Below are 12,519 nucleotides of genomic sequence, written 5' to 3' on the forward strand. Positions count from 1 at the left end.
TATATATATATATATACTCTTCATAGCTAGAATCAATAGTTCAGAATGTGTCCTCAATGTCTAGAACAAAAGAAGCAATTTTAAGGGGCAATATGCAATAATGTCATCTTCTAAAGAGATCGTATCCAAAATTTTGATGTATACTTACTCATCTTGTTAGGCTATATGGCCTTACAGTGGTCATTATCACCCAACGGAAGAGAACTTCTTGGAGTTTATTAGTTTCCTAGAAGAGCACCATGTGAACTTGACCAATGTTAAGGTAATTTCTTCCATCCTCTGTCACGTGGTGTTACATAGTTGGCACAAATTCATTGAGTTTGATTGAATTTGTGTACATCTGAATGATTGAACTGCAGAAATGTGCCATAGATGATGATGATCCAACAATGAAAGTGACCGACAAGGAACTAAAGTTGGAGTCAACGAGGGGTTCCTCTACAAATATCAAATCATCTTACACAGAATCAGTAGATGTTGATGTGCCTAACAAGGAGGCTGCCAATGTCACAATTTGTCCTGATGAAATAGGAACCAATGTGAAAGCTCCGGCGTTCAAATTGGCTAAGTGTTTGTCACGTAAATGGAGCAGTGGAGCTGGTCCTCGTATTGGGTGTGTTCGAGAATACTCAGCACAGCTTCAATTTCAGGCACTTGAACATGTAAATCTATCACCTAGGACCATGCCTGGATACTTTCCTAGCAATGCTCCTATTCCATCGCCAAGACCAAGTCCCAAAATCCATTTATCACCTAGCCTTTCATGTATGGGACTTCCTAACCCAACGGTTCATGCTTCAACTAGTGACTAGGTTATAAACCGACAAGTGAAATTTTTTTTAGGTCTGTTAGAACTGAAAGGTTCAGGGCTAGTGGCACTTTAAGGACCATTGGTGTTTTTTGTGCCCTTGGAGTTTAAGCCTTTAGTAGTGTCATAAAAACAAAAAATAAGGTACAGAAAGGGACTAACCTATACTGATTTTATTTTATTTGTTATTATTATTATTATTATTATTATTATTATTATTTTTTGGGCCTTCGATTTATGTAAGTTTATGTAATTTAAGATGGGTCAATTTTTCCCCCTGAATATTTTATAACCCTGTTCAGTGGGGTGGGTATTTTCTTTGTAAGATTTGTTCTTGTATTCATAATTAAAAGGTACTTTCAATGATATAATAAATTTCCGTTCTCTTCCTCTTCCTCTGTTTTTATGTCTATCCCCAACACACTTGCATTTGATTTCTTGTATGTTTGCTATTCTTAATAGCCTCTAAAGCTATTCTTACTGTACAAAGATGGATTGATCATACATAGAAATCAAGTTGACTAATATCACTACACTCATAATTGGCTATTTTAATTAATTTAGTGCAAATTATTAAAGCAGAATAATATTACTACACCCATGGTTGACATAATACTACTTTTTGTCTTCAATTGTGGAACTTTATTGCCATTACTGATGATCAATATAAGGTATATTGCTTTCAACCAATTAGCCAATGTTTTTGCAATTAGTAATGAGTCTTATAGCTCAATTAGAATCTCTTGGTAATTTCAATTGAGACACTCATAGTTCAAATCTCCTATTTCCTTTGTAAATATTGAATTTAACTTTAGGAAAAAAAAGAATTATTTAATTGTTAGGTTCTAAAGATTTAGGATTTTATGTATTTAGAACTCTAATTTGTATTGTTGGCAAACCATGATCAAAATAGGTTGTTTAGTCTTGTTTAGGCTTGCTCAAAGTTGGGTCTTTCATGTAAAGTTGGAATCGAGAGGCTGCAGATGCATTGGTGCATTTCGGCCTGGCTCAATCGATCGAAAGAAAGACTCGATCGATCAAATCTCAGGTAGAATGTTTTTTTGCAGAATATTCCAACTCAACCCTAACTCATTAAACGTTTTGGGTTTTCTGTTTTTACCTTAGGTATATAAAGAAAAACCCTAGCCACGTTTTTAGAGTCGCTCCAGTTGAGTTGTTGCTCATACTTTGCTGTTTTGTGTAAATCTCTTGTGAGATCTAGAGGAGTTTTCCTTTACACAAAGTTTAGGGTATTCAAAGTAGAGATTACTTCAACATCTTGATGATCAACTCGGTTGCTACCATAGAAGTTTAAAGAATATCAAGCGTGGGTGCTTGTAGCTGATTGGAGAATCCAAGAAAGAAGGAGTTCATGGATTTGGAGCTTACACGTGGTCGTGTTAGTAAGTTCTACTGGTGGGTAACATTAGGAAGTCAAGCGGAGAGCTTGTAAGTCCTTTTGTATGAACTTCGATTCTTTCGCATAGTGGATTCAGGTTTACCTTGAGGATAGCTAGGTCAAATCATCCCCAGGCTTTTACCATGTGGTTTCCTGGGTGATCATATCATTGTGTCTTTTATATTTCCGCTGCTTTATACTTTTGATATGATTGTATGTTTGTGATAACCTAGAATTGCTCAAATTGACTAAGTTAATCACTTAGCTAATTAACTAGGTTAAATTGATTGTTTTAAGGGGTCTAAAACCGTTCAAGTGGTATCAGAGCGGGTAGCTCTCTTGTTAGAGATTTTTTGATCTCTAAGCTGATCCTTGACCCATGTTGTCATGGAATATGGACACTCTCTTGTTGTTCCTCCTCACTTTGATGAGAATAACTATGCTTATTGGAAAGTAAGGATGAAAGCATTCCTGAAATCTATTGATGAGAGGGTTTGGAATTCCGTTGAATATAGATGGCAGAAGCCCACTACTCCTGTGAGTGAGTGGCAACTTCTAAAAAGGAAGCAGCATGCTTCAATAGCAAAGCTATAAATGCCATCTTCAATGCTGTTTCTATGGAGGAATTTAAGAGAATCTTTAATGTTGAGGTTGCTCACACTGCTTGGAAAATCCTCCAAACTGTGCACGAAGGCATAAAGACAATTAAGATTAATAAACTGCAGCAATTGACTTCTAGATTTGAAAGCATTAGAATATCTGATGATGAGTCTTTTGATGAATTCTATGCTAAATTAAATGATATTGTTAATTCTGCTTTTAATTTGGGTGAAATCTATGATCAACCTAAAATTGTTAGGAAGATTTTTAAATCTTTAACTAAAGACTTTAGATCCAAAGTAACTGCCATTACTGAGAGCAAGGATGTGGACACCATCCCTGTTGATGAGCTTGTAGGATCTCTTCAGTCCTATGAGTCTGACCTACCCAAAGTGAACAAATCCAAATCAATGGCTCTTAAGTCAGTTGATGATGTTAATGTTGGTGGATTTGATGATGAGTTCTCTGCTACAGAGATTGCTTACCTTACCAAGAACTTTAGAAACTTTCTTAGGAATAACAATAGAAAGGCAAGAGGTACAAACACTGTTGAACCTAGAAACTTTAGGAAGAATGATCCTACTAAGGTTAATAATTTTGAAAAACCTAGAGAAAAAGTTGGTCAATCTTCAAACAATCCTTAGGGTGCTCAGTGTTTTGGCTTCAAGGGTATGGTCATGTGAAATCTGAATGTCCTACATTCTTGAGATCTAAGGGTAAAGTTATGGCTGTAACCCTTAGCGATAATGAGGTTTCTGATGATGAGTCTGGATGTGACGAGGATAGAAACTTCATTGCTTTCACTGCTACTTCTGTAGTAAATGAAAGTATATCTGTTGAAGAGAACCTTTCTGATGGGGAACTCTCTGAGGATGCGGATCTTCAAGAGGCCTACAATAAACTTTGCAAAATTGCTGCAAAGGATGCTATGAATATTGAACTTGGCTTGAAGAAAATTGAATCTCTTGAGCTTGAAAAGAAGAATTTGCTTGTTAATTTGTTTGATGCTAATGATCTTTTGAACAATGTTAAATCTGAGAACATGCTCTTACTTGATAAAGTTAAAATTTTGGAACATGATTTATATATTGCTAGATCTGCTAGTTCTAAACTTGATCACATGTTGAATGTTCAAAAGTATCCTTCTGATAAATCTGGTTTAGGATATGTTGAATGCATTTTTGATTCTGTACCACATTTCACAAACTTTGTTCCTCTATCTTCTTCTGAACCTTCTGCGAGTGAGGTTGTGAGTGAAATTGTTAAGCCCACTGTGAGTGAGGTATTTAAACCCATAGAAGTTTCACCATCTAAGAAGATTAGGGTTGATCTAGGAGAGTCTAAACTTAAGGATTCTACTATTTCTAAGGACAAGATACATGGTAAACCTGCTTGGGTTTGTCATTATTGTGGAAAGTCTGGACACATTCGTCCTAAATGTTATAAGTTTCAAGCTACTAAGAAAGCAAACAAACCAAAGGTGCCTGTGTCTCAAGCACAAGATCCTATGACACTCATTGGTGAATTGGTAAAGATGTTGAACCTTTATTCCAATCCTGAAGTTGGAAATCATGCAAATGTGAATAAGAACTCTAATGCTCATGGTGCATCTAAAAGGTTTTGGATGCAAAAGACTCGATTTAATTGAGTCTTTCTGACATGGTGCTTGTACTTCATTGCTCATTCCTTTGTGACCATTGTTATTTGGTTTTTTGTATTTTTTTTTTTGGTACTAGGACTTGCATTGCATTACATTCATGCATTTCATTCTAGGATTTTTTGTTTTCTCTTTTAATAAATAAATAAATAAATAAAGGAGAAAAGCAAAATATGTTATGGCACTATGTTTCTTGTTTTTTGAAAACAAGGTTGTTCAATTTATTTACACATAACATGTCTTATGTACCTTATTTAGCGCTGATGAGCTTATTTATTGCACTTGACTAGTTGAAACTTTGTAGTGCATGTTGTGTGGGAAAGATGTTTATGGTTTTTGATCACTTTGTCTTGATCTTGAAGTCACATGTTATTTGACTGTCGGACTTGATTCTTTTGAGAAAAGTATAAATAACCATCTCACCACGTTAATCATGAACAGCTTAGTGCATATTATAAGATTCTGTACTCAAGAAAGTGTAGCACATACACAAAAAGAACATAAGGTGATGCCTCAGCTTAATTGCTTAACGCTTAAAATTGGTGTGTACTATTAGGCTTGATGCCATCTAACATAATTAAAATTGGTGTGTACTATTAGGTTTGATGTCATCTCACATAACTATGAGGCAAAAATTCAAGAAACTTACATGATTGGAAGCTTATGTTCTAGGAGATGTGGGAGTTATATGATGTAACTCTTTAGGTGATAGTCTCTTTTAAATTCTGTGTAATGAATTTTGTAGACATTGTGATTGATTTTTATTCACATATCACCTCACATGTATCTCAAGCTTTTGCTAGTTTGCATACACTATACAAATTGCTCTTTGCTAAACACTGTACATGTTATTGTGTGTGTTTTTGGTCTGATCAACCAAGTTTGAAAAATACTTTGAGTATTATGCAAAACATTGTTTTTGCTTGTGAATTTAAAGGAAGAACTGGCTGAAACTTTCCTTGGAGAAACTGGGATTACAAATTTGGGTTTTTCAAAAAGTATTCCATTTCATCTTATACTCATGCATTGTGTTTCATTGATTTTAATTTTTTGAGGAGTTATTTTTAAAAATTGGTTTGAGTTTTTCAAAACTGAAAATTTTCTCAAAATACTGTGATCCGCTGCCTGTTTCGATCGATCCATTCTGTTTTTCGATCGATCTAAAATATTTAAAATTCTTTTTAAAACTTTCGGAGTGATTTGATTGATCGAATGTAATTTTCGATCAATCGAAAGTCGTGAATCAGGTTTTTTTAAATAGTACTCTTTGACTAATTCATACTCTTTTTCAAAAGTTTTTCAAACCTCATTTTCTCTCTCCGACTAGGCAACGATTTACAGCGAATTTTTTGTTGTTTTCCTCCAAAAATTTTGCAAGATTTCTCTTTCCTCAAGCCGGTAAGCCTCTTTTGCCCCTCATTTTTGAGTTTATTTGCATTTTTCATGCATTTTACCTCATATTTTCGGACCTCTCTCTTTTTGGGATTTTTGATGTTTCAAGCCCAATTTTGTGAAATTGGTCAATGGGTTTTTATGGGGACAAGCTATAAACATGTTCTTGATAGTTTAATTTGATCGATTTTGGGTTTTGTGGAGAATTGAAAATTCTAGGGTTTATAATTGTTCCGAATTGGGGATTTTGTTCAAATAGGTTTTAATTGATGAAATTGGCTTGTTGATTGGATGTAATTAGGCATTATAATCTATGTATTGTATTTTGTAATGCTTAATTCATCAATGTGCTTCAAAATTTTACAAGTGGTTTTCAAATTTTTGGGTTTTTGGTTAGAAACTCTATTCTCGAGCCAATTTTGTGCAATTGAACTTAAAATTGAACTTTGTTTACTGCATTAGTACATGCCTCATGGCATTTTAACTGTTCATGGATCATATAGTTTTTTTCTATATTTTTTTTTTGGTGCTAACTTGCAGTCTGACCTTGATTTTTATTTGTTTCTCTTTTGGTTTTCTCTTGTGTCTCTGTCCTTTCCTTAGCATCATGCCTAGGAAAACTAGGGCTCATAGGTCTGTCCCTTCACCTACTCCTTCTCCTTCATCTTTTGAGCGTGAGAAATTTCCAAGGGAGAAAAACCAGGAAATCTTTAAGAAGCTGAACCTTAGGCGTAAGATATGGTCTGAGCGGTCTGTCATTCTAGATGAGTTGGATCCTGCCATTATGGCAAACTTAAAGCGTAGGGGCTGGCTACCCTTGGTGGATATTTCTGATCCTCTTCCACCTGCTACCTTGATTCGAGAGTTCTACTCGAACATCTCGATCCGCATCTATGATTCCAACACTTTAGTCAAGAGTTGGATACGAGGCGTAGAGTACATCATTACTTCTATAGTAGTGGCTGATGCTCTAGGGGTACCTTTGGTCCAGCACTCTGTCTACCCTTATGATGAGTCTTCAATTTTGAGTGATGTCATGTCTTACATCTCTGGGTCATCTATCCAATGGGGTTTTGATCCTAGGATCACCACTGCTGAACTTTCTGAGCTACACTATCTTTAGCGTGTCACTGCTTTTGGCCCATTTCTCATCTGCACACAATTCCTCTCGAGAGGTGTGTCTTTTTGTACGCTCTAGTTACTGATGCTCCTATTAGTTTTCCCCATTTGTTCTTTCGTTCTTTGAACAAAGTGTATAGGAGTTCATCTTCTTCTCATGCCTTTATTCATCCTATTTTTATCCATAGGATTCTTATTTATCTTGATCTTAGTGGTTTCCCTTCCTCTGAGCTTGTGCATGTCATTGGTCCTATAGGTGCGTCTTTTCTTAGATAGAGGGCTGCTCACCTTCGAGCTGGCTCTAAACACCCTAGGTTTACACCTTCTGGGTCCGCACCTCCCCCCTCTTCTTCTACAAGTCCTTTTGGTGAGGATGTTCCTGATCCTGATGTTGTTGCTGCTGCTACTGTTGCTGTTCCTCCACCTCCATCGGATGACTTTGATATCCGTCGTACTTTGGAGATTGTCATGACCGTTCAGGCGGCTCATAGTCAGATTTTGGTGGGCATGCTTGACGAGATCCGTGCGTTGCAAGTTGATTTGGCACATCTTCGTTCACCCTTACCACCTCCTTTTGATGATGGATTGTGATTGCCCTTTAGCATTCCGTCACAAAAAGGGGGAGTAGAGTTTGTAGAGGAGTTTTGTAGTTAGGGAGAGTTTTTGTTGTTTTAAGGAGCTAGTGGAGCTGTTAGATTGTATTTAGGCGCTTCACCTTGTATATCATTTTTTTTTTTTTTTGGATATTCATGTTAGGGGGAGTAACATTGATTGATATACATGTTTTCTTTTTTATTCTTGTTGCTTTGGATTCACTGTTTATTGATTTATATTCTATGAGTTATTCATTTAATATATGTCTTTATTGTGTGTTGTGTGAATCATACAAGAATGTTATACCTGTTTATATACTATTTTCCGTCACACATGCGTTTATGCATTTGTTAAGTATTTCAGGAATAAACAGGTTGATTCAATTGAGCTGCTGTCTACACTTGCAACTGATAGATAGTAGTTAGGATTGAATTTTGGTTTATGAGCATTATTTTGTAAAAGGCTTTTTAAATTGTAAACTTTGAGCTTAGTGTTTGTGTTTTGTCACGGATTGCCAAAGGGGGAGTTTGTTAAGTTTTAAAGATTTAGGATTTTATATATTTAGAACTCTAATTTGTATTGTTGGCAAACCATGATCAAAACAGGTTGTTTAGTCTTGTTTAGGCTTGCTCAAAGTTGGGTCTTTTATGTAAAGTTGGAATTGAGTGGCTACAGATGCATTGGTGCATTTCGGCCTAGCTCGATCAATCGAAAAAAAGACTCGATCGATCGAATCTCGAGCAGAGTGTTTTTCTGCAGAATATTCCAGCTCAGCCCTAACTCATTAAACGTTTTGGGTTTTCTGTTTTTACCCTAGGTATATAAAGAAAAACCCTAGCCACATTTTTAGAGTTGCTCCAATTGAGTTGTTGCTTATACTTGACTGTTTTGTGTAAATCTCTTGTGAGCTCTAGAGGAGCTTTCCTTTACACAAAGTTTAGGGTTTTCAAGGTAGAGATTATTTTAACATCTTGATGATCAACTCGGTTGCTATCATAGAAGCTTAAAGATTATCAAGCGTGGGTGCTTATAGCTGATTGGAGAATCCAAAAAAGGAGTTCGCAGATTCGAAACTTGCACATGGTCGTGTTAGTAAGTTTTACTGGTGGGTAACATTTGGAAGTCAAGCGGGGAGCTTGTAAGTCCTTTTGTATGAATTTCGATTCTTTCGCATAGTGGATTCAGGTTTACTTTGAGGATAGCTAGGTCAAATCCTACCCAGGTTTTTACCGTGTGGTTTCCTGGGTCATCATATTATTGTGTCTTTTATATTTCCGCTGCTTTATACTTTTAATATAATTGTATGTTAGTGATAACCTAGAATTGCTTAAATTGACTAAGTTAATCACTTGGCTAATTAACTAGGTTAATCTGATTGTTTTAAGGAATCTAAAACCGTTCAAGTGTTATTTATGAATTTAATTTCTGTTTTGTAATAAAATAAACCATGATTAAGTTATATGTCATACTTGATATATCTCGTGCATAACTGTATTGTACAAGTTAACGGCTAATTTTCAACAATTACTTGACACATTCATAACAAAACAGAACATATATTTATAGTAATAACTTTTTTTTTTCCACCCATCCATACAATGGCAAAAAAAATCCCAAAATAAAATTCCAATATAAAATGATGAAATCTCATAAAAGAGGACAAAAAACCTTCAATATCTCTAACACCATACATACTCATTGGTCATTGCATTACATGCGTAACTAGAATCCTAAACTTAAAATCCTTCATGGTAACTAAATGACCGCTACAACCTATATGAACATCTCAACAACTTGGATCCAATCTCATAAGCAAGGAAAGCTTCAACAGTAGCATACATAATTACATCCGTTGAAAGTAGAGGATCCCCATACTCATCATATTTATCGCTCCACCATGTCATCTTCTTAGGCTCTACAAAATGCATGTGTTCACCCAATACCAGTTTGGCTAAATCTCCTAATTTGGACCCACGGACATCGTTTCCCTTCAAACTCCTTTCAACTTCAGCCAATTTTCGAAGCTCCCCCGGATTCTTTATGATCACACCCGTCTCTCTTTCAAGCTTCTGTGCCACCTCCTTGATCCCAACACCAACCACAGTGGCGTATTTATCATAAAGAAAGCCCTTCAGAACTTTGTGCTTGGTGCCGGTGAAACTGCGTTGGGAATAATTAACATCATCAAGGTTATAGAGAAGGCAGTGACTCCCAACGCATAGCTGCAATAATTGAAATGGTGCATCTTTCGCCATCCCTTTGTAGTTGCAGAAACCTCGTCTATAGCCATGGCCGGTATCAGCACACAGGCCAACAACAAGATTCTTTTTCTTGCCATATATTTCTCGTATCTCGCCTATACAGAAACTGAGATGTTCCTCATCCTGAACAACCCATGTGGTGTTTATCATGAATTCTTCACCAATGTTAACTACGTACGTGTGCCAGATTTTCTTGTCCATGTCAACGCTAATCTCCATGGGTGCTTTCTTCTTGGCCATGGTGCTGCTAGACCCTTGTGTTTTTGTGTTTTTGTATTGCTTAGTTTACACACAAGAGATTGATCGCCTACAAACTAAACACTAGTTTTTCTTTATGATGGCTTTCAGGTTTGTGTGTGCTTATATATAGAAAGAGAAGTCGGTTTAGAGATAAGTCGGTTTACAATCTCTTTTTCGAGTTGGATAAGGATTATGCAAGTTTTTGATTGACTTGATTACGTGATTATTGCTTTCACTATAAGTTTTTTTTTTTTTTTTTTTTTTTTTTTTTTTTTTTTTTTTTTTTTTTTTTTTTTTTATGGTTGTCTACTAGGATTATGAATCCTATCGTAAGTAGAGTTTCATCTAATACGTTGAACTGGATAGAAAGTAATGGAAGAGATTAATGCCATTTAGCAATTGTTCAAAACAAATAACAGAAAGTGAGACAAACAGTGACTATACATGCGAGTGATTTTATCAAAAAAAAAAAATTTCCTTTAAATATTTCTGCTCTATTTGTTTTGCCATTAAATATTTTACAGAAAATATTTTTAGCATTTTACCCTAATTCTTTACCCCACCCAATTGGGTGGATGAGGTTGCCAATTTGGTGTTTGTGAGGCACCAATTTTGGTCCTTTGTGTTTGTTAAATTTTGTTACCTTGAGTACTTGAAAATATGTTAACTGGAAATTTTTTTTTTTTTTTTTTTTTTCAGTAAAACAAATTGTTTGTATATTTAGACCTCTGAACACTCAAATTGTTTTAACTAATAAATTAACTAAGTTGTTACTTAGGTCAATTAAGCAGATCTAGGTTAAACAATAGCAATAATATCACATAAAGCGGAATAGTAAAGAAGATAAGCGATATGATGACCTAGGAAAACTAATGAAACCATCCAGTTTCAAGGTAAAAAACCTGGGGAAGATTTAACCTATACAATCCACAAGGCAACAAATTCACTAAATAAGAATGGAAGTGTTTACAATAGATTTTTCCCTAAATCTAATGCTCACTCTTATAGTACTTATTCACGTGACCACATGTAGCTCCAAAATTACGGACTTTTCTATTTGAATTTGTTGCACACAAATACTCTAGTTTGTGACTTTGAGATTCCACTCAAAGGTTTAGATCATCAACAGTGGTAGATCTTGTATGCAGCAACTTATCTCCACTAGTTCATGCAATATCAATCTTATCTCCAATAGATGCTTGTTGAGTTAGAAAGTTATAGAATCTCTCAGATCTCATAAGAGTAACTCACAAGACTTGGACAATGTGCATTAGGGTTTTGATTTTATACCTAGCAATGTTGGACTTAAACCCACGTTTTGTGGGCTTTTGGGCCTTCTTTAAAGTCTGCAAAATCTGTGTCTCGATCAATCGAAGAACGCACTCAATCGGTCGAGCCTTGCAATTTTTGAATTCTTGTTTCTGTAGCTTGATTTTTCTTGAATCTTGACTTGAATCAACTTGAGCAATGTCTAAAACTGTTCTAAGACATAAATATCTTATACTAGACATGTGTTTGTACTCGGTTTTCCAACATACATAAAATTAGAACCTAAACATTTAATCTTAAATATTTAGAACCTAATAACAATCTCCTCTTTTGGCAATCCGTGACAGAACATACATACACATGAATTGCTCAAATTCAAGATCTAACCCAATACAAGTTATTGCCCTACTACAATTCAGTCATAATTTACTATCTACAAGTTGCAATAATAAACAGCAACATCATTGAAAAATTAACCTGTAAATTCTTGAAACACTAAAAACAAACTATAAACGCGCGTGTGGAAAATACAATATAAAACATAACTTGGTTTCACAAATCCAAACTAAAATAAGATACCCAAAGAGAATAAACAATGTACCAATATTGTCAAGTTTGTGAGACAAGTTATAACAAAAGAAAAATAACCAAACATACTAAACAAAATAAACATGGATAAACTAAACTCAAACTCCCCCAAAATTTCCCTAAGTATAACAACTCTCCTCACTACTACTCCCTTTTTTTGTTACGTATTGCCAAAGGCAATCATCTCAATCATTCAAGGGTGGAGGTGGTGGAAAAGAGCTCTTATACTCACTAAAATCAGCTCTCAAAGCAACTACATGTACGTTAGATATCAAGGAGTCCAAAAGCTATCCATGAGCCACCTGCATCGTCATGAATATCTCCATCATGATAAGTTGTGACGACTGCATATCAAGAACTCTCTCAAGCATGGAGCAAAGAGAAAGAGAAGCTCCAAAAGGACCAGTAGCAGCATCAACATTTACATCTTCTTCATCATCAGCGATAACAGCAGTTGTAGGATCAATATGCATATCCTCATGTGAATGCCCCACTCATTGTTTCTTTGTTGTTCCTTCACTTGGTTTTGCTGTCTTCTTTTGTGCATTGCACTGCTTTAGAAAATTAGCTCTTAGAGGTGCCATTTGATGAA

The 12,519-nt window shown here is 35.4% G+C and overlaps 2 protein-coding genes across 2 annotated transcripts in view; one reads left to right on the forward strand and one right to left on the reverse strand.

The window, feature by feature from the left end:
• The window catches only part of LOC136071531 (IQ domain-containing protein IQM5-like), a 4,886-nt gene extending 4,074 nt beyond the window's left edge, over positions 1-812 (forward strand). The window contains exons 4-5 of the mRNA XM_065782957.1: positions 161-262; positions 360-812. Coding sequence (XP_065639029.1) covers positions 161-262; positions 360-812 — 555 coding nt within the window. The remainder of the gene's footprint in view (positions 1-160; positions 263-359) is intronic.
• An 8,523-nt stretch (positions 813-9,335) lies between these two features.
• Positions 9,336-10,070, reverse strand: LOC112041142 (uncharacterized). Its single transcript, XM_024074044.1, has one exon. The coding sequence runs from the start codon at positions 10,068-10,070 to the stop codon at positions 9,336-9,338; it is 735 nt and encodes a 244-aa protein (XP_023929812.1).
• Between the last annotated feature and the right edge of the window lie 2,449 nt (positions 10,071-12,519).

This window comes from Quercus suber, unplaced genomic scaffold (genome assembly GCF_002906115.3).
Source record: "Quercus suber isolate HL8 unplaced genomic scaffold, Cork oak 2.0 scaffold_322, whole genome shotgun sequence".
Taxonomy (NCBI): Eukaryota; Viridiplantae; Streptophyta; class Magnoliopsida; order Fagales; family Fagaceae; genus Quercus; species Quercus suber.

Coding starts and splice junctions, on each gene's coding strand:
- LOC112041142 (XM_024074044.1), bottom strand. CDS start 10,070: ATGGCCAAGAAGAAAGCACCCATGGAGATTAGCGTTGACATGGACAAG.